The 23,437-nt window shown below is 36.9% G+C and overlaps 1 protein-coding gene and 1 pseudogene across 1 annotated transcript; one reads left to right on the forward strand and one right to left on the reverse strand.

Annotated features, from left to right (window-relative positions):
* The first annotated feature begins 5 nt into the window (after nt 1-5).
* On the forward strand, nt 6-11,200 carry LOC140244328 (ubiquitin-protein ligase E3A-like). Its single transcript, XM_072323971.1, has 7 exons — nt 6-308; nt 1,390-1,494; nt 4,616-4,737; nt 5,578-5,763; nt 7,889-8,063; nt 8,891-8,993; nt 10,881-11,200. Exons 1-7 carry the CDS (start codon nt 6-8, stop codon nt 11,198-11,200), a joined length of 1,314 nt encoding a protein of 437 aa, XP_072180072.1.
* An 8,129-nt stretch (nt 11,201-19,329) lies between these two features.
* LOC140244329 (uncharacterized) lies at nt 19,330-21,128 on the reverse strand (annotated as a pseudogene).
* Between the last annotated feature and the right edge of the window lie 2,309 nt (nt 21,129-23,437).

Consider the following 23,437-nt stretch of genomic DNA (forward strand, 5'->3'; position numbering starts at 1 on the left):
TAAGGATGTGTTTTATCCAGGGTCCTGCATATTTCCAACCTGTCCCTCTACCTGCTCCCAGTAACAATCGTTCTGAGATCGACCGGGAGAACGTCGTGGAATCGGCAGTTGAAACTGTTCGGTTTATCCTGCGTCCTGTCCTCGTCCCTGTCCCTGATGAAATTCGTTTTGAGATTGACAGGGAGAATGTTGTAGAATCGGCAATTGAAAATGTTCGGACAAGGGCCAGGGGAGAAATAACAGAGGGTCTGGTGGTTCATTTCATCAATGATGTTGCCTTGGGTGTCAACGGCGGAGGACCCATGAAGGTAAGCACTTCGAATTTTAAAGACTTGGACTTTTAGACTAATTCCTGAATAATTCTGTGTTATGTTTTGTTGAAAAAAGAATGAAAATGAAATGAATTGAATTGTGACATAATGTGAATGAGGTTAGATAGTATATCCCTCACAAAAATGATTTTAGTCTTATAATAGCTGGTAAGACTGATGACTTAAAGGGGAAAGGTGTTACACTTGTCTTGTCATCAATCGTAAACGTGATTTTTATGATTAAATTTTGGCACTAACCTATGAGAGAAATTTATGACATCCTTACTTCAGTTAAATGCACATATTACAAACTATAATATACAATGTATGTGAAAATTTAAGTTTTCGTCATTTCTTGGTTTCAGGAGTATGACTGACTTTCATGTTACTTCTGCACTTTGTTCATCTGATTTACTCTGCTTATTCACAATGGTCAACCTGCACATGCTGTGAAATTGCCAATTAAGATTAAACAATTGTGGGAAAGTATTTTAGCACTGTAAGGATGCTTTACTAATGCCCCCCCCCCCAAAAAAAAAAATACAATGAGACTTTCTGCCACGATAATCTTAAAAATTAGTGAATCAATCAAAATGCAATTTCAAGGTATGAAACTATAACTTCTATCCGACAACGCACAGAAAACCCCATTCAATTTGCTTCAGTGGTCACAGACAAATGGGGATCACTGTCAGGCATGTCAAGAATCCCTTTCCTCTAAGTTCAGTCCATATAGTGTTGTGGATGCCAAGAGCATCCAAATGCTAAACTTGGAAGAAACAGACCAATGACATGCTTTACAATGATTCAAATTTCTCTGTGACCATTTAACTAGATTGAATGGGAATTTCTGCAAGATGTAGGGAAGAAGGTATAGTTTCATACCCTGAAATACATAGTAGCATTACGATTTTTTAAAATCATTTTAAAAGTTATCAATGCAAAATCCGATTGTAATTGTTTTGTTTTGTATTGTTTTGTTTTGTTTTGGTTTTTTTTTTTTTTTTTTTTTTTTTTGGGGGGGGGCATACTATACAGTGCCGTTGATATATGTCTGCTTATATCCTTGCATAATCAGGAGCTATTTCAGCTGTTCTTTGACGAGCTTCTCGAGCCAGGAAAACATACTGTTTTCAACAGAATAGGGGATCCTGCCTCATCGACAACAAGCTGGTTCAATAAGGTGTGTGGATTTTAGCATATGATTTAATTTAAGTGCAGAATACGTGACAATTTCGTCACAAGATTATTTTCCAAAAAAAAAAGAAAAAAAATCAAACAAACTCACCTGACATGCCTGATGTGTAGACAATATTTTTTTCAAGAATCTACAAAAGATATACTAGTTCAACAAAGAGTGTAGACGTAGTAACTTGATTGTAGTCATCAATCGGTTTAATCATTCTGTAATTTTAGCAGTGAATGTTTATGAGTGGTCCAAGATTGTGTAGTGGTACTTGAATAATGACTGACGTAATGATTCACGTTAAAGTTAGTCCAATACATCTGTGATTTCTCCATGCGTTTCTCCCATATACACAACATACCATTCACATTAAACGGAGAATATCGTTTGATATCAAAGAAACTAAAGAATTTCTTGATAAAAAGACTCTCTGATCCTATGTCATTGATGTAATTTATCACAAATTCCCGTAAGCACTTATCTATATCTTCTTTTCGTAAGTGTTTAAGTGGGCTATAATCTCGGCGCACGTCACAAACTCGACACCTATGAGTCATGCAGCCCACAAGTCATACAGCCCATGAGCTAGACACTAAGTGAACAAGGCCCATGAGCTCGACATCAGGTGAAAAAGGCCCACGAGCTATACGGTCCACCAACTCGACACTATAGGCAAATAAGGCTCATGAGCTGGACACTGATGCCGTGTTTTAACAGACCTTACCCCGACAACGTCGGGACAACGACCGGAGAGCAAAATTTCCTCGTCTCGGCCAGTAAAATGACAATAAAAGGAGAGAACGAGGGCTACCATCTTAACAGACACACATCGAAAACCTTTTCCGGGTAGGTTTCCATTACCACTGGTCTCAATATCCAGCTCAGCGCCACATGCCAAACGCTTGTCATACTGATATCTGATAGGAACTAGATCAATGTTATCAACTCGCCAAAGCAACCTCGCCCAGCTCTTGTCATTTTTTGGGAAAATATTTATTCTGCATTTCAAGAAATGCTAGTCAAATTGGTTAGATCAAAGTTACATACTGTATCTTAAGTATATATATATATATATATATATATATATATATATATATATATATATATATATAGTTCTAAACTGCACATTCAGGTAGGCAACCGTGTTTGAATGCACGTGATCGGCGCGCGGTGTTCATTCTGTCTGGACTAATGCGCATGCGTGTTGTGAGTATCAGATGAATCTTACCGCTAGCGTCTTTTTCGACTTTTTCGGTTTTTCGACGTTGCGGTAACGTGAGGGTAATGTCGGGATAATTACTCTAGCCAGCCTATAAGGTAGAATTTGGCATAATTTAGGCGCGACAATGTCGGAGCAATATTTTGAATGGAGCGTCTTAACAGGCAGGGTTAAAAAAAACAACAACAAACAAACAAAGAGAAAAAAAGAGATTGTCCGGACGTTGTCACGGTAACTCTGGTTTCCAAAAAAAAAAAAAAAACTATAAAAAAACCCCGAAAAACCCCGAAAAAGAGTCCCACAAGCTCCACACTAGACAAACATGTTAATTAAAGGGCCATGAGCTCTACAGCATGAAGAACGTCATCTATATCAAATACTAGCAATAAAGTACGCATTTGTACAAGGTGTCCTGATAATGGCATAAGAAAAAAAAATGAATAATTGGAGAAAAAATGTGAAATGATGTGTACATTCATATCAGCTTTCTGGAAAAACGTCCAATAGTAAAATAAAGCTTAGAAGGAACTCAACTGTTTCATAAATGGTCCATGTCAACGTGCACACCCGTTTTTACATGATCTGTAGTTCAAGCGGTATTCATCAGCGATGGTGCGAATAAATTGAGAGCAAATAACCTAAGGGTCTATCAAGATATTTGTAATGATTCAGGAAAAGAAGATGCATCCACGTTAACAGTTATTTGTTCCTTCGCATATTTACCGTATTGAGAAGGACAAACATACACACACACACAAATATATATATATATATATATATATATATATATATATAGTGACGTTGCATCGCTGCAATAGCAAAGAATTCTTCAATTGACATCATTTATACATTAGAGTTTCAGAGACGACTACAAATTGTTGTTCTAATAAGTTGGTTCCCAAGTAATTCTTGACAGTCGTGCAAGATGATTTGGGTATAGAATAGTTAACTAGTGAAGCAACAGAGAAAAGAAAAAAAAAATCTGACGTGCGGCCAATATATCTTCTAGCTGGAAAGATGGCAAGCCTAAATAGCACAATGATATTATCAAAGAGTTTAGACCCAAACTTCAATCTGTACATCGTTTTAGTTTTTGTATGTTTTGAGGGGGGGGGGGGGGGGAGGAGTCCATGAAGGCACAATGTTAACAGAAAATCCCATTGTTAATTAGTAACAATCTCTCACCCGATAGCGTGGCGAAACTGCCCCCTCCAATCAATTATTCTTTTAATGTCAGTATTGCAACACCTTGTACAAATACGTACCATAGTTGGTTTGACATGCATAGATGGCGTTGTTCATCTTGTTGAGCTCGTGGACTTTTTTCTTTCTACCAAATGTTGAGCCGGTGGACTTTATTTGCCCAGTGTCGAGTTTGTGGGCCTTTGTGGGCCTTTTTTAATCTAGTGTCGAGCTCGTGGGCTGTATTACTCGTAGATGTATGACTCGTGGGATTTTTTTTTTTTTTTTTGCCATGTCAGGCTCGCGGGCTGTATGACTTGTGAGTGTCGAACCCGTCGGATGACCCCATAATTTCTTGGCAAGATTTTTTTTCATGCCTGGAACATTCTGCCTCGACAGAATGATTAATGAAAAACCTAAAAGTTCTCAATCATTAAAATGCGACTGAGACATCTTTCCCTGATTTTGAATGGCGACACTGCAAGTACTTTATCGAATTGCACCTGATCAGATTGGAACAATAAAAAAAGAGTCTCTTTCGTGAAAGTTAAACACCCCACGTCTTAACGTGAACTGAATTCTGAACTCTGCAATAACAAAAAACAACAACAAAAAAAAAAAAAAACCCAACAAACAGACAAAAACAGACGAAACGTGACCGCAATGCCATAAGCTTTTGTGAAATCGTGCTTTGTCATTACTTATCCTATGATACAGGATTTCCATGACCTAGACATGCTGAAGGCCATTGGGAAACTCTTTGGTCTGATGATCTACAACAAATCCGTCATCACCCTTCCTTTCCCTGATCTCTTCTACAAGAAGCTCGTGGTTGATTTGTCAGTACCGATTTTCACATTTAAGTGCATTTCTATGTTGACTGTGCTGCATTTACCAATTTGCCATGTTTACTCTCGGTGTGTTTTAGTTTTAGTTTTAGAATGTCATTATGATGGTAAGATGGCCCCCTCTCGTTGCACGTGTGTCCACTTCTTACAAGTTCCTTCTTCCCTACCTCCCCCCTCCCCCCGAGTTCTGCTTAGAGCAGAATGATTGGGTACGTGTGATAGACCATAGAATTTACAAAGAAATAACCATTATCCAAGCCTCAGCAGGAATGACTCTGTCACCCGAATGAGTGAACTTGGTTTTAAAACAGGGCTCGGGCGATCGCCACTAGCTTCTTTTTTCTCTGGTGACCCGTTCGGTCACTAGAATTTGGTGGCCCGAAAGAGATGTGTAGTGGCCCGAAATAAAAACAAGCGTAAAACATCCATTTTGAATCTTAGTTGCCCGATTTTTGGCGGCTCCGGGCCGCGCCGCCACCGGGCCACCGCTAACAGGCTAATGTCGAACCCTGTCTAAGGAGAATAGATATCACATGCAAAGCATTAATGCATGTCTTTGAGGTGAAGAAACAAAATGTTTGGGTTTTTTTCAGTGCAGAAGTGAATGATAGCACCAGTATCATTTGCTTTAAAATTCCTTATGATGAAATCATCAAAATATTAATGAAAGTCCGTTAATCAAGATGAAATGTTCAATCTATATGTACATACACACGTACATTTGAGACTCGTCAGTTGTTATCTTTATATCTTTATATGGAGTGAATATGTCCTGTATCAAAATGTTGTAGCCATAACAGTAAAAAAGTAAAATATTCTATTAATGCACAGAGTGTCCAGTACGGAGGACCTGCAGCTTCTAGAACCAGATTTGGCCAAGAGCATTCAGTCCATATCACAGCTGTCTGCAGAAGACCTTAAAGCCATGGAGATGACGTTTGTTGTAAACGACTCCAGTGGAAAGACCAAGGAGCTAAAAGAAGGTGGTGATGCAGTGATGGTGACAAAAGACAATGTGTAGGTTTTCAATTCATGCAAAGTTTTGTTTCATTAACTTAGGTTTTCATACAGCCGAAGTAATCTTTGATACAAGGAACCTTGTCAATTAAAGGTTCCCGTGATAGAAGTAAATGACAAAAGATATTTCAAAACATGTGGAAAATTGGTTGTTAAAGAAATTGATATGTTGCATGACACTTACTAGAAAATACGGATTAGGGAGGACTTACAGACCTGTCCCCCCCCCCTCCCCCCCCCCCCAAAAAAAGGGAGAAAAGTAGTCTACTACTAATAATGATACATTTGTCTTTTGACTAACATTATTGTAGGTAGAAGAGACGATATTTTTCCGGACAGTTTTGAAAATAAATGAGACATCAATTGTAGAGGAGAACAATTTATGCCGTATATACGTCGGTACGTATTGTTTATACAGTCATAAATGCCATATAATGATTCTGCTATAGTTTTACATGACACTGTACTTTTATTTTTGCTCCTTTCTACTTTATTTATGTTTAATGTAATTTTTCATAACAATGTCAATTTTATCGTTTTAACTTAAGAAGCTGAATGAATGCGAACAAACGAAAAGAAAACAAAACACAAGGAATTGTAGGGTATATATTCTCCATGACTTCTGGAAGAGCTAAGTCCAGTGTTCCTTCAGTGTCCAAGAAATATGTAGTTCGGGAAAATATACTTTTTATGCCTCCGCCACGAAGTGTCGCCGGAGGCATTATGTTTTCGGGTTGTCCGTCCTTCCGTCCGTCCGTCCATCCGTCCGTAATCAATTTTTGTGGACAGCATAACTAAAAAAAAATTTGAGGTATCGTAATGAAACTTGGCAGGTATATGTATGAGGGGGTGAAGTTGTGCCTATCAAGTTTTGAGTGCAGATGCTCAAGGTCAAAGGTCAAAGGTCAAGGTCAAATGCTAAAAAATTCACTATTTCCCCCATATCTATGCAATGCCTGATGGTATTTTCTTGAAACTTAGCGTATACATACATGTATTACCCAATAACAATTCTCTAGTGAGAGTTTCAGGTCATGAGGTCAAAGTTCAAAGGTCAAAGGTCAAGTGAAAATGTTAAGATTTCACTTTTTTCCCCATATCTCAGAAATGGTTCAAGGTATCTTCATGGAACATCGTACATATGCATATACTAACTGGCAGTGATTATCTAGGGTATTTTGGGGTCATGAGGTCAACGATCAGGGGGTCGAAGGTCAGGTCAACTCATTTAATTTTACTTTTTCCATCATATTTATGCAATCCCTGCAGGATTTTTCTTGAAACTTGGTGTATACATGTATTACCAAATAGAGATTCTCTGGGAACTTTTTGACCAAAAAAGGTCGGGGGTCAAAAGGTCAAAGGTCAAGCGAAAGTGCTAAATTTCACTCTCTCCTCCATATCTGGGAAGTGGCTCAGGGTGTCATCATGAAACTAATATCTATGCATGTGCTGCCTGACAGTGAGTCTCTTGGGAATTTAAGGTCACAGGGTCAAAGGTCAAGGGTCAAAGATCAGGAAAAAATGCTAACAATTTACCATTTAATACAGAAATTACACTTTTTCTCTATACCTTGAAAATTACTAAATGCATAGACTTATAAAAGGGTCAAAAATCAAGTAAAAGTCCTCAAATCCCCAAATACATGCTCTCTTAGAAAATGTAGCCATTCATCCAGGTCTTCAAACAGGTCTACTTCAAGGAAAGTGAACTCTCAACATAGTATAACATGTCATTTTAATACTTTGCCAATTAGATGAAACTGTCATCACACATTGTCAAGACGTACTATAGACCTATTAGGAGAATAATACATTATGGCGGAGGCATACCAGTCGCCATAGCGACATTTCTAGTTATTTCATTTCTTTAATTGTGCAATAATGACGTCACACATCGCTTTACAGTTCCAATCTAGAGAGGGTAGTGTAGCACAGAAATTTGAACAGATTGTTCGTTCCTCACACTTTCACTCAGTGTTTCGCAAACATTTCTGACGTTCTGAATTTACAGATATGTTTCGAGAAACTTCTTTTTTCTCGTTAAACAATGCAAAATCTTCGATTCGATATTCCTGTGAACAAAGTGTTAATAGGCTGCCCATAACCTTTACCCCACCAACAGCAAAGAGTATATCGAGCTTTGTTCAAGATACCATACAGCTGAAGAGCAGGTGCAAGCATTTAAGAAAGGAATCATGCAAGTGACTCCTTTGACATGCCTCCAGAAGCTTTTTAAGTGGGAGGAAATGAAAGAGCTCTTCCTTGGTGGAGAATACGACTGGATGGCGTTTGAGGAGGTATGTTTTGATGCCCCCTTTCCCTAAGTTTGCATTCTTAACTTGTTCTCTGCTCATGTTTGCCCCCTACATGCCCGAAGAACGTGTTTTCAGCTTTCTTATTTTTTTTTTTCAATCATGAAGACTGGAATAAAAATACGTCAACCATGATTTTAAACTGCACAGGTCTATGTCAAGATTATGATGCAGTGAAAGACAATGAATTTAAGAAACGTGTAAACGAGGTAAATGTAATCCCCAAATATGAGAAGCATTAAAAAAGCATTAAAAGTATTTTAAAAGCATTTTGTAAGAATTCAGTATCCTTAAACAATGAAAGACATACTCTGTCACAATGCACATAGAGCAACTTCGTCACGTACACGCGTATCATGAATTGGTCTCATCCCCCTCTGTACGTAATCACGTCAATTGTTTTCTTGCAGAGTTAATGTAAATGTTGAATACCCACATGAACGATGACATTTTTTTTTTTTTTTTTAGATTTAGGAAAGTTTTATCCCATTACAAGGGTGACTCAAAGATGATGTGTGTAGTTTTCTCGCTTTAATCTCCTTACGAAACACATCCACATGTGGATGTACTGAACCATAATCATGGACAGTTCCTTACGTCTTTCTCAATTGCTTTTTGAACATGTGATTCTGATGTTGCAGTATAGTCTCGATCATGGCTTTTACACCAAGTCTTTCTTTTTTCTATTGTTGTCGTCAGAGTATGTTTGATATATTGCTGCAAATGACCTTCGATCGAAATATACAAAATGTATCGACTCTCAGCATGCTCAGTAAAAAAATAAAACAAACCCATAAAAACCTTTGTTTCAGAGCTTTCGGTACGAACAAGGATACACAAGGGAACATCGAGTCATCAAAATGTTCTGGGAAGTCTTTCACAGTCTTCAAGAGGAAGAGAAAAGAGAGTTCTTGAGTAAGTTGCTTTTACCAAGGAGCTTCAAACAATCCTAAGTGTTTCCTTGCATATCACAACAGTCAACAGCTTTGCTATTAGGGAGCTTTGGATCTGCGACGCGAACACTAAAGACGACGCTATTAGGCTAAAAATGGTGTTCTGCACATGTGCGAGGCAGCAGCTGTTCCATTGTTCAACCCAGGAGGCTGCGTGGCGTTCGCTTTCGAGTCGCACAAGCTCGCGAATGCTAAAAAACTCCCGCGGATGTATTCTGAAAAAAAAAAAAAGATAAAAAAAAACGCACTGCATAAATCTTTCAATATTCTGTTGTGAGATACCATGTCATGCTACTCTGGGACAGAACACAAGTTGAGAGTCTTATAAATATTAAAAAGGTTCTGCAGAGTTTAATCCCTTAATCTTTACACAGGTACTGCAATAAATAGGGTGGTATTCAGTTTGTTATTTGTCGTACACAGCTTAAGAAAGTAAAACCATGATGAGCTAAAGTGCTTGTAGGGAATTTACCCCAAGTGTATGTGGATTGAGTTGAATGCAGCAATATTAGTAGAACGCATCAGTGAAAGTTTGAGGAAAATCAGAAAACACGGTCAAAGTTGTGATTTTTTTTTATTTTTTTTTTTTACTGTGGAGATGAGATCGCTAAAAAAAGGGCTACTACTGATCATGACGATTATGTACTATACGATATAAGGAAAATATAAAGAAAATTCAACAAAATATCATTTCATATGAAAAGTACACCTTCCCTTGACTTGTTACTGACATAATCATGTCAAGGATAATATTATACCTCCTGCTTTATGAAAGAGGTAAATCTAGCGTTCTTTCTCATTATGCGAGAAAAGTAAAGATATGTTGATTTTTTTTCTTATATTTTCTTTGTATCGTAGTGCGTATGAGATGTCGGGAGCTGTAGTAGTCTTCTGGTCCAGCGGTCTTGTCACCAAAACTTCAAAAATTCGTAACTTTTGAACGGATTGTTCAATTTCCTCAAACTTTCACCAAAGCAGTTTTACCTTATGGTCCACAATGTAAACCTCGAGGGTTAATATATTGAATGTTAGACGACTGTTTCTGGTCTGCTTTTTTTTCCTGGCTATTTATGTGGGTTCACCTGTGTCTTTGTAAAACAATACAATAATCATCCTTATCACTTTCATCGTCATACATTACGCACTTGATAACACCTTAAACAACTTTTACAGAACTACAGCGAGAAAATATAACAAAGCGTTGAACCTGAATGGTTTGTTAAATAGCGACAGGAGGGTCTTTGTGCCCACAAGGTCTTTCAATCTCCCCCTTTGACATGTTTGATGAAATGCATACTGACTGATAAGGTAAATGAAGAGATATTTCATAAAAACCAGTACTTCGTACATGTGTGAAAACGTATTTGAAGTGTCAACTTGGTGAAGTGGCTTTGTACGTCTGGGAGAGCTGTGCTAACACTGAATATAATATTTTAGGTAAATAAGTTCATACTTATCATAGATGTATGTATTCCTTTTGTTTTTCTTTCTTCTTTTAAAGTGAGAAAAATGAATTGTAGTTGGAAAAGAGATGTATAAGGCGTAAAATGAATTAAATTTATTGGCATGATAAAGAATGTTGAATTAAATAGATAAACAGTGCACTTCCGTTATAACGAAGTCCTCAGGACCGGCGGTTTACTTTCGTTGTATCCAAAATTCGTCATAGCCGACAGTAAAGTAGGCTTACATAAAGTTATACTAGATGACAACTTTGGGATCTGGATAATTTTACTTCGTTGTAACGAGACTTTCGTTATAACAGTGTTCGCTATAATGGGAGTCCACTGTATGTACAAATATTGTATATCTATATCACAACAATTGTACAATAATTGTATCCCCGTAGGATTCTTCACTGGAGCCACACATGTACCTGTTGGTGGATTCGGAGTGATCGGCCCTCGGATGTGGCCCATGGGCGGTGATAACGATTGTCGCGGGGAACCACCGGAGGACATGTGCCCCGAAGTAAACACCTGTCAGAATTACGTTGTACTGCATCTCCCCATGTACAAATGCAAGGAAGACCTGGAAATTCGGCTGAGGAAAGTCCTCGACATCACCACAGGTTTCCATAAATTGACCCAACCCCGACCACAAATTGCCCCGACCCCACTGAATGGAGGAAAGCAACAGCCATATGCTTCAGAACCAAGAAAACAGTGACATGTTTCTGATTTCCAGGATGTGTATACCTTAGTAATAAACCGTGGCGAAATGATGGGGGGGGGGGGGACGTATCTGAAGACAGAGACCGTATCATACAAAGACACCAAGTCTTGTGGATGCAGCCATATTACACCCACACAGAGAAGTAATTACAACAAAGGGTGTTTTTATCAAAGTTCCAACTGGTTACTGCTGCATGCAAGAACGTAGATGTAGACAATCAGTATTGAGACATTAGAAGGTATCTAAGACTGTAGTTTCCAGCACGAATCCTCCCAAATCTTTGTGGAAGTGTAGACATGGTGAATTTGTAATTTCTGTTTGTAAGTAAGTGTAAGATTTTTCATGACAGCGATGTAGTTTGTCATAGTAAGACATGTGCCTTACATGTGCACACATAAGACTTACATGAAACTCACAAGACACACACATAGCTCCTACGAATAGATTATTTACCTGTGTCTTAAAGCCTATGCAAAATGTATTCATCGCTTTGTTTTATGTTTTTCAGTTTATGCAAATTGTGGGAAGTTGGTTATAATACATTAATGAAGAATGAGTCAACATAACGTTGTTGCCGAGTTGTTTTTTTATTATAGTGTTCTAACTTATCCATTCGAAGATCAACAATAAAACGTCACTATTCATATTAGTGTTTTTTAAGTTTACTCCTGGCAATAAAATTTGGTATAATGACAGCTTTGAAAGCAGCTGCTGTCATGATAACGTTTTATTTCGCTTCATCGAGAAAGATATATGGGAAAAGCAGACACAGCTCAAATTTTGGTTAAGCAATCGTTGATCCAGCGATACAAATGAGAGTGGATGTTGAAGAAGGGAAAGAATGAACTGATTAATTAAAAAGAATAATAATGTCGCCGAAATTACCATTTTTTATGAAATCGACCGTGCGACATTTAAGTGGCGCCCCATTTGGCGACATTATCCCCGAAGATAGCTTTTCCTCGAAGTCAAGGATCACCGTCTGAACATAGGGTATATCAAGCAAGATTATTGGAAATTTTGCACGAGTTGCACCTGTTCGCCAATTATTTTTAAACTGTATTCTTTTGTATTGATTGTTAGTGTGTGTTCTGTGTACTCCAAAAGAAGCATCATCATGTCAAATACAGTTCAAAAGTTCTGCAGTTCTGCAGATGCTTCGATGTCAGCTTGAGTGCAGTGATGTAGGCCTACTGGAGTATAATACCTTCTCTATAAATATCCGCGGAACATGCCAGCGCGAACACCCGTATTCAGCCAATCTCTATAGAACGGTTCTGCCATGATTCAGACTTCATGCATGCCTTGTTCACAATTAACAACCACAAAGCTCGCCGGAAGCAAAAAAAAAAAAAAAAAAAATCCTTTATCAGACGAGTGTAAGAGAAATGAAAAAAAAAAATGTATCACTTTGGATTATGTCAACTTTTTCTTTTCTTTTCTTTTTGATGATGGAAATAAATAAACTATTGAATTGAATTGAATTGAAGCTTACCCGACCTAGCAACAACAACTAAGTGAATTCTTGCCTATTGAACTTGTGCGAGGGAGCAGGTGAATGAAATGCTTTGTCACTGGGCTGTAGGAAAAGAAACATCCATGAAGTGTAATACATTACAGAAGCGGTCTATTCTAGCAAAGACTTTATGCCAGCTGCTCAGCTGGGTTCAGAATTTAAAAATGCAAACAACAACGACAAGACAATAGTCCAGCCTTGGACAATAAGCCAGTTCGGAGTTAGCTCATGGGCACATTGGTCCGAATGACCTTTCTTTTTTCTCAGTCGGTTAGGGGCACTTCATTCGTTTTGAGAGCGATATAATGCATAAGCGTTACGTAACAATTTATGGAATTCATTGATCCTGTTCAAATAAAGAATGAACTTGTATACACCAAATGACCAGAATGATCCGTCAAGTAGCACATGGGAAAGCATCCATTTCATTATTTTGCGTTGAATGTATTAACAACCTCTTTCTATTGATATTGCCAAATACCACTTTTGCTGTCAGGTGGATGTGCTGGCAAGCGGCATTTATAAGGATTACATGAATAATCATTACATCACAGATGCTTATCAGAGTGAATTTAAAAACCAACATGCATGTTGGTCCGAATGACCTTGTTTCTGCTCATGCGCAAAGTGGAACTCCGAACTGGCTTATAGCTTGAAAGTGTTTTATCACTTGCAGTCGTGAACACAAAGAGAATATATTCTCCTGTGTCATCAAACCTAGTACACTATCCATGCGCCTTGCAAGAAAAAATTACGATGGAATAAGCCTCTCTATATTGCGATTAATTTTTACTCCAACCCAAACGTTTTGCTATGATGAATGGCACTATCATTAAAATGCATTGTGCAAATTGATTACAGTATCTAATAGTATCTTGAGTATCTAGATCTTGTCTGTCACACGTAGACTGAAATTCGTGAAGATTTTACTTTTTGCATCCCTTGAAATCTTGAATACCTCTCCTCATTTTGAAATGATATACAATGTACAATATGATCACAGTACTATTGCTTTAACGGAATAATCTTGCGTCTAGCAATAGTTAGGTGTAGTTTTTTGGACAACGTTTTGAAATCGTTTAATAAATTCTTCATTTGAAGTATTAAAACAACAAATGTCAATGTTTAATATACCTTTCCTAGGTATATACATCGCAGTTCTCTTTTGACCGTCTTGAATATTTCAAAGATGTATTCATATATTGATTGAAGGTTGGTCAAAATATTTATAAGTGTTCTATATCTGTAATTTTCAAATTTTGCAATTTTGCAAATTTTAGTACTGAGCCTCATTGGAAGAGAGTATTTAAACATTAGTAATTTATTGTATAGTATGATTACGTTTTTTTGTGCCATGGCTCAATATTCCAGAGAAGTGATGGATTGCGTTTGAATATTAGAGCAGTCATTATTTATGCTTTATCTTCACCTACCTTAAAGTATGGTGAACGAGAAAAAAAAGGATGATATTCATAAACAAGGTAATTTATACATTTCTGAAAAGCTTAAGTCTCTAGGAATATGAATAACTAGCTTTTAGAATGTAAAAATATCTCCAGAACGATGGAGAGATGGTGTTTTGAGACCCTTTTTAGACCACCTGAACCCGCTCTGACGGCAAAATTTTGGTGACCAAAATTATGACGTCACGAAATGTGCGCTGTGCAACGCACTCCATCCACACAGTGAGCTCCGTCTATGGAGGGCCGTTGCGGACGTGGTTCGTTTGGGGCGTACGCAGGGAGAGGCAGTTGCATACGTATATATGCCTGTTTCCATGTATGCCCCAAACGAGTTATGTCCACAGCGGCCTTCCATATTCGTCGCCTCTCCCTCGCTTCTTTTACAACCCTGACTTTGCCACTGTCAGTATCAGTGTTATTGTCACTGTCATCACTCAATTCACTCTCGATGTCAAACTCAAAGTCTTTCCGTACAGTATAAGGTAAAATTTGACGTTTTAACGTCTCAGCCGAGAAAGCAGATGCGACTAAAGACAGGCCAAATATTGCATCCACTTACCAAGAAATACATGCTTTATGAATGGCGGCCTCGATGTCCCGCTGCACTCGTAAAGGGTTTTGTTCATTTCGTGACGTCATATTTTAGGGCCCGAAAAAGACGGCTGTTCCGGAGCGAATATCGGTGAAGCAAATCAGTCAGTTTTAACTCGCGATTTCTCATTCGCGCGAATATCTTTTAATATGTATCATTAACAATCTGTTTTAGGAGACATTTCCCTCTGCTTTGACACCTTCTTTTATATGATTTTCTTGATTTTAATGTCTCGTTCACCATACTTTAAAGTGTATTACAGTTCATTTATGGCTGTACTGATCAGCGTAGGACAACCAGGTGTATTTGCATATTTACTGCCAGCGCTTGAAATGTACAGAAAATAGCTGATGATGCTGTCACTCAGACTCAATGGAATAAACTTGGGCAGAGTGGAGAAAAACGGGAAAATAGCGGTCATGAACACAGTCATAAAATATAAAGCCCGGGTAAACATACCACAAAGGAAATGTATATCATGTTGCAACTTTTAAGTTGATTCTACACGTTCTGTAATGCTTTCATCATTTTATTTTGTATAGAGATGTTTTCTGCTTAAGAGTTGCGAAATCAGATCACAGCACATGTTGTAAACGTATAGTCAAACCTGCCTTAGCGACCACCTGTCTATAACAGTCACTTTTTCGTCTCCCATGGGTAGCCGCTGTTAGACAGGTTTGACTGTATTTTATGGAAAACAGTTTGTTTTAACAGAAGTGACTCCACAGAGTTATCAATCTAGGAAATACATGTTGGTCCGTGTCAAAATGTGCTTTGATGCAGGTACAATTGTAAATGATGTTTGTTCATTAAACATTATCTCATGGATCAAAAAGGAATTTTTAGTGTGTTACGCAATTGTCGTATCTTATTGACGATGTCGTACTTTTTCTTTGTCTACCTTACTTTCTGTTCGTCTCTTTGTGACGTCCCCCGTCCATTCTTTCTTTCCTCTTTATCTAGATTAGAATGTCGTATGTGAGTTCAAAGGCATAAAAAACCCCTCCCAGGTCATGTGTAAACTATGATAAGAGAATTTGTAATTAGCTCATGTTCACCAATGTACAAATTACTTTTTTTCCTTTCTGTTTTTTCTCAGTTAGTTAGGCACTTCACTAGGACCCCGTTTACAGTGTAAACGCGCAAAAGGCCAAATGCGAGGCCAAAATTGGCCTCGCATTTGGCCTCGCTCTGGAGGTGGTCTCGGCCGCGGCCGAGCCGCGGCCGAGCCCTGCCTCTTCTTAGTGTAAACGCAAACTGGGCCAAATGCGCGGCCAATTGCGCGGCCAATTTTAGTCTGGCTTCCAAACCCTCTGCCTGTATCTTTCGCTATTCAGGATATTAACCCCTCAACGTCGAAAACTAGTATAGTTTAAGGTGGTTTTGTCCTGCAAAGGATTTTTTCCTTCGGCAAAGGCCTTTGCCCGAACGGCGACTTCGTCGCCACGGAATTCATTTGGCAAAGGGTCTGAAAACCAGACAATACCAAATTGCGTTTGTTTACAAGCAGAGCGCCACTACGACAAAATATTGAAAGGTTTGAATCAAAAGCGCGGCCGAGCCCAGCAGTGTAAACGCACAAAATTGCGAGGCTCGGCCGCGCAATTGAGGCCGGACTCTAAACGGGGTCTTGTTTCATTTTCAAAGCGATGTAAGGCATAATCTTGCCCGACGTAACAATTTCTAGAATTCATGGTCAAACAAAGAATGAACTTGCGTAGACCCGTTCACCAGACTTGGGGAAGGATCCATTTCATTGTTTCGCATTGAATGCGTCAACAATTTTTTTCTATTGTATTGCCAAGCACTAGACTTCAATGAACACTCTGTTGCTGGCAGGTGGATGTGTTTGCAAGCACCATTTAAAATGATTACATAAATAATCCTTACTTCACAGATATTTGTCTCAATGAATCTATTAACCGACATGCCTTATAGCACAACAATACCTTATTCTGCGCATGAGCAAAGTGGAACTACAAACTGACTTCCTACTACAGCGTATTTGAAATGCCACAAATTGTGCAGTCAGATGAGCTGCCTGGTACGATGGTCAGTATAATGGCGACTCATAGAGCAACTTTCACGGGAAAAGTGGCAATGAACACTAGCACTGGACACTTGACACCTGTAAAAAGTGATTACGCAACTGCAGAGGCAGAGAAGAACATGTCAAACAAGAGAAATGGCTAAAAATTTGACTGTGAAAGAAATCCGTCAGTTTGCGAAGAACTCGGAATGTTGCGTAAGATATTGGGAAGAAACAGAAACAAAATGTGTGAATTTGTTTGTTTCATTCCCTGCGTCACCTTTGACTTCATTCAGGCACAACAAACGTATTCAAGGAAAAATTCACTTCAGAGTTCCCGGAACCTTCTCCATCATCAATACACTTTAAGTTAAAGGAAAGAAGGAGAAGTGGCAAAGGTAATGATAGAAGATATTTTTCATTTGCTTGAAGTAATTCGCTACATTTTCTTTGTCATTGTCCCCTTTACAACAACAAAGTATATAAAGAACAGGACATTAGCAGACTGAAATTGTTCCGGTCATCGATAATGTGGCAATAATACAAAAACTAGAGCCCGGGAGGTACCATAACGTAACAAGGACCGAACGATTATGGCATAAAGAACAAGGTGAAATCTGTGACATCTATGTCCTCTGTGACTGATATGATCAAACTGCGAAGGCCTAAATTTGGTATGTCACTAGCCAATGTCGCCAACTATGCTGCTAACGTGATTACTTATTAAGCAATCGTGAATTCGCTGTCGATCGTGAAATTTGTCAATGTGAATTTTTTGTTGAAAAATCTTTTCTTTTCTTTTTAAATCAGTGTAAGATTTGCATCTTAAAGAGGACTTAATGATATTACGTCACGATACATAATTTCATCGATATTTTTGTGTCAGACACTTAAAATACACTTGTGGTTTTTTTTTTTAATCACAACACTGTACAGATTTGCTGCTTCCATGTTTAAATACGTAATTTATTGTCTGTACCCCGGATCATCTAAAGCCGATAGATTTATGCTCAATAGATATAATACCCTCTACAATTAACTACCTGTACGTACTAACATTCTACATGTAATGACTAAAGCCTCAAACAGTCATCGCCATACGTGGAACATAACTTGAAAGTTTCGTGAAAACACTAATACATTTTTTCCTGGCCTATTACAGCAGTGATCGTTCTTTAAAAGATGTTAAAAAGATGGTGTCAATGACATCTTAGGACTGACACCCGACACCAGGCACGGAGTTTGAAAAAACGAACAAACAGAAATTAGAACAATAAACCCGGCTGTTCCCCAAAACAGTGAATGTGAAGACTTTTAGCGAGATGGAGTGATAAATGGTACTAAGCTGATTGTATCTCGCGGTCGTCTCCCTATATTATTTACTCGATTACCTATACGAATATCTCGTCAACCTAAATTCCTCATTCTTGAACCAGAAACATGTATAGAAAAGAAGAAGCTTTGCTTCTGAGCTTTTACATTCCCGTTTGAGTGAACATGACGTTTGACAGGACATTGAAAGCTTGACTGGTAGTCAAATAACTATTTCAAATGAATCGCGGACATTTGAGGCAAGACTCAACAGATTGTCAGAAGTGGTATCGTGGTCGGTGGTGAACTGCAAAACTCAGTCTCTCTTCATTTCTTTTTTTTTTAATGTTATTATTATTATTTTTTGTGTTTTATTGATTTTCAAAAACAAATCATACATAAAATTAAAACAATCAAAGCAAAAAAACAAGTCAAAAAAAAAAAAAAAAAAAAACAAAAACAGCCATACCAAGTATTTCACAAATAGGAAAGTCGGAATCATTCCCGAAACCTGCATGCTGGCAGTATAAATTGTATGTGACTCGCTGGAATGGATGACAACCTAAAAACAGTACATGTAAACAAATTTTGCATAATACTCATACAAAACCAAATAAGTACATGTATGTACTATTGTACATAACATTCTTTCAAGTTTAACAAATAATAAAATATCTCAACATCCATGTACCTATTTCAATCCTAGTACAGTATAAGGGAAAATTAGGGCAGTCCTTCTGTCTCATGAGAATTTGTACCCTATCCACATCAAGTGTCACTAACATGACACATACAGAATATGTACTAAGAATATGAAAAATTGTGTTACATAAAAAAAAGTATGATTTATTAAAAATGAGGGTTTTTTCAATTTATAGATAAAGATGCATAATACATGGCTACATGTATTTGACAATAACAGTTAAAGTTTCCTCTTTAACTAATCAGTCTCATAAAACATCATCCACAGACCTGTATGGGCTATGTAGCCTTAAAAAACAAAAAAGCTTTTGAATCACCCAATTCCACAGAACAGATAAAATACAGTTGTAACAAACTTCTTGAATTATACATAATACAAAATTATGGCTGATTCTGCAGAAACATATAAAGTAGATACACATTGTATACCATCAAAACATGCCAAGGTTAAAACTACTCATACAGACCCATGTGAGATGTCGTCTGGAAAGCTAAAATACTACACTGTATTTACAGATCAAATCTCCATTTCCTGAAATGAATCGAAAGTTTATTTCTTCTAGCAATATTATACTCGAGCTCCTTGTTGGCTATGACATACGATTTATAACCTTTAAAACTTGGTGGTTTATTTTGAAATTTACAAATATAAACATAATATTTAAGTAAGAGAAAAAGATATGTCAAAAATTTATCAGGATCAAAACCAAACATTTGTTCAAATAATGAAACATTTAGTGGCTTATTGATTTTCCGAGAGATAGCTTTAAGAGTATCCTCCCAAATGGGTTGAACTAAAGGACATTGAACAAAAATATGAATATAGGTTTCAGGAGCATTCTTACAAAATGAGCAATTGGGAGAATCTTTTCTTTTAATTTTATATAGAAAGTTATTCAAACCTATAGCTCTGTGAAATAGCTTAAAATAAAAAGATCGAATACGTGTAATTATGGTACATAAAAAGTTGTTCACATGAACCTTTTCCCAGTTGATTTCTTCGGACTCTTGGAGGTCACTCCAAAATACAGTCTGTCTTTCTGGATAACATGTTTCTTGCATTATACTGTAAGCGAACTTTGGATTTTTTTGAGTTTTTAAAAGTTTTGCTTTAATTTCCTGAAATATTTTGTCTGGAGTTAAATCAGAGGAAACAAACCAATCTTTTGGAATATTTTTCAATAAAAAATTGTATTTCCGCCTGTCCTTTTTGCTAATATCATAATCCAAAATTAGTTCTTCAAATAATTTATAACCTGGATGGGGAGGGTTGAGTAGATCACTTATAAAGACAATACCTTTGTCTAACCAATCTTCATACAAGAAGTATTGTTTGGATTTTGAACGAATACTTCTTTTAAACCAAATGCATTGACAAGAACCAATTGCAGAAAAAGCTGTATTGAATTCATCTTTAACAATTTTTTCTCTAAAAATGTACCATGTTTGAAGAGATTCGGCTAACTGACTTGAGCCTAATTTGTTCAAAATACATGCAGGGGGATGTGCTTTCCACAATATATCTTTTCTACCACTAAAATCATCTAAAGTACATAATTCAAAAATGTCCACATACTTTGATAGTTATCATCAAGAAGCATTTTAACCCATGTCATTTTTTGTGCAATAGAAAAGATGTATGAATCAATCATTTTTAAACCACCCGAAGAGTAATCATTACACAAGAGGTGTCTTTTGACCCTATCACTTCCACCACTCCATATAAATTTATATAGAATTGTATTGATTTGTCTAAAAAACTTCTTTGGTATTTTTATACATAATACCGAAAAATAATACAGAAGTTGAGGAAGCAATAGGGTCTTTATAACACAGATCTTCCCGACCAGAGATAAATTTCTTACACGCCAACAATTCAAAATATTTTCAATGGATTTAAGCTTTGTCTTGTGGTTAAGATCATACAGATTAATTATGTTCAAAGAAAAATGAATACCCAGAGTTTTAAAAGTAGACTTATTCCATTTAAGACCTTTCTCCGAAAATGGAAATTTTTGAGAACCCTTTAAAGAACCAGTCCAAATTGCTTCTGATTTAGAGATGTTAAGCTTACAGCCAGAACTCTCAGATAATAAACCAATAGTATCAAAAAGTGATTTAAACGAGTTTTGTGAACCATCAATGAAACAAGTAGAGTCATCTGCTAGCAAAGAAATTTTCAAATCATTTTCGCCCACTGGGATACCTTTAATATTTAGGTTTTGTCTAATAGCAAGAGCCATAGACTCGATAACCAACAAAAACAGGTATGGGGATATAGGGCACCCTTGGAAAATATCTCGTTCCATATTTATTGGTGTAGTCAAATGTCCATAATTTGAAACATAGCTTTTCCTACCTGAGTAAAATACCTTTATCCAATCAATAAATTTATCACTAAAATTAAACTTTCTCATTACCCGATACAAGTAATCATGCGAAACACTGTCAAAAGCTTTCTGAATATCAAGGAGAAGAATTGCTCCAGGAATTTGCTTTAAATCTGTATATTCTATTATATCAATAATTAAGCGAATGTTATTTCCAATATTCCTTCCTTTTAAAAAACCAGATTGATCGGGATGGATCAAATCCGAGAGACATTTTTTTAGACGATTTGCTAAAGTTTTGGCTAAAATTTTATAGTCTACTGTTAAAAGAGAAATTGGTCTGAAGTTTTTCAACAAGGAAGGATCTTTATCTTTTTTGGGAATCAAAGTAATAACTCCATTTCTTTGTGAACTAGACATTAGTCCATTCTGCAGGGAAAAATTAAACGAATCTAAAAGTAAATCAGAAATGTCTTTCCAAAACACGATATAAAATTCTATGCGTAGCCCATCCAAACCTGGTGACCCTTATGTTTCATTGAGGTAATTGTATCATATGATTCCTCCTTTGAAAGTGGTTTATCAAGAAAATCCTTATCAACTTCATTTAACTGGGGAATTTCAATAGAATTTAAAAAACCATCTTTTTCATCACCTGAATTGTTATCACATTGTTTTGAGTATAAGAGTTGGTAAAATGAATAAATTTTCTCCAATATAGTGTCTTGCTTAACAGTAATCTCATCATCATCATTCTTTGATTTAAAAATACTTTTCTTTTCTCCAGACCTCTTTTCTAAATTACAAAAATATTTTGAGCTTTTTTCCCCTTCTTCAATCCAACGAAGGCGCGAGCGAATAAACCTTTGGTTTCTTCGTCCAAGATATCATTTAAGGCTTGGGTTAAAAAATCCTTCACATTAAGAAGCTCATCATCATTTAAATCAACACTCAATTTTTTTTTCTACCTCCTCTATTTCCCGCAGAAGTTCTCTTTTTACAAAATTCTTTTATTTCTTTTTACGTGCACAGTATTCTATACAAATACCGGTAATGGTACATTTAAGCGCGCCCCATAAAATATTTGGATTACAATTACTTTTAAAATTAATAAGTTTAAATTCTTCAATGTTGTCCCTTATAATTGTACAAAAATCTGAATCTTTGTGTAAATACTGACAGTTCAATTTCCAAAATCCTGGACCCCTTAGTGGTTGGGCACCTTTAAAATTTAATGTCACGAGGGAATGGTCAGATTGAATACCTGGACTTATTTTTGATTGCGAACACAATTAGTAACAAAGTTATCAGAAGCAAGAATATAATCAATCCTGGATAACACTTTGGGATTTTTTTGATGTCTGGTGTATTGTTTACGGTTTGGATTAAAAGTACGCCAAATATCACAAAGATTAAATTCTTCCATAAGTGTTGTTGACATTTCACTTGATTTGACATTAGAGTGGGTGTCCCTACCCCCTTGATAGTCCAGATGGCCCAAAACAGCATTAAAATCCCCAGCACATATAATAGAAGCGTATTTAAGTTGGTTTACTTTGTTAAAGACTTCAAGAAAAAAATTGGGGTCATCATTATTTGGACCATACAAATTAACTAAAACTAAAGGAACTTTATTAATACTAGCAGATATAATCAGGTATCTTCCATTATGGTCAATATAAGAAGAGTCAAGGACCAATGAAACCCTATTTCGAATTAGAATGGCTACACCACTACTGTTTGAAGAATGGCTGGAAAACCATGATTTTTTACCCCATTGTTGCATCCAAAATTGTTCATCCGATTTTGAAGAGTGGGTTTCCTGAAGAAAAATTATATCACTCTCAATGGATCTTAAATAATGAAAAATTTTGCGTCTTTTTACGTGATCTTGAACTCCCCTGCAATTAAATGTTGTAAGTTTTAAATCCATATTTGTAATGTGGGGAAAACAGTCCATTTCTTATTACCTTTATACAGGACTTTCAATAAGTTTGAGAGCAAGAGCATCTGAGAAAAAATAACTGCCAACAAAATAAAATTATGAGACACAAAAACATACTGTATAATGATACTTGCGGTTGCTGTGAGATTAGAAAAAATTGGTATGATTAAAAAAAAAAGAAGAAAAACAATTGGAAAAAACAAACAGACAAAAGGATGGGTGCACAAGATAGGGTGGCACCGGGTCTCAAATTGTGAAACGGCCCGGGCCAAAAGTGCAACTTTGGAGTTGCCTCAATGTCCACCGGCGCATGGGGGCGTAAACACATATCATAATCGTGCCC

Source organism: Diadema setosum, chromosome 21 (assembly GCF_964275005.1).
Source record: "Diadema setosum chromosome 21, eeDiaSeto1, whole genome shotgun sequence".
Lineage (NCBI taxonomy): Eukaryota > Metazoa > Echinodermata > Echinoidea > Diadematoida > Diadematidae > Diadema > Diadema setosum.

Coding starts and splice junctions, on each gene's coding strand:
- LOC140244328 (XM_072323971.1), top strand. CDS start 6: ATGTGTTTTATCCAGGGTCCTGCATATTTCCAACCTGTCCCTCTACCT. Junction 1,495..4,615: donor CAACAAGCTGGTTCAATAAG/GTGTGTGGATTT, acceptor CCTATGATACAG/GATTTCCATGACCTAGACAT. Junction 5,764..7,888: donor ATGGTGACAAAAGACAATGT/GTAGGTTTTCAA, acceptor CCCCACCAACAG/CAAAGAGTATATCGAGCTTT.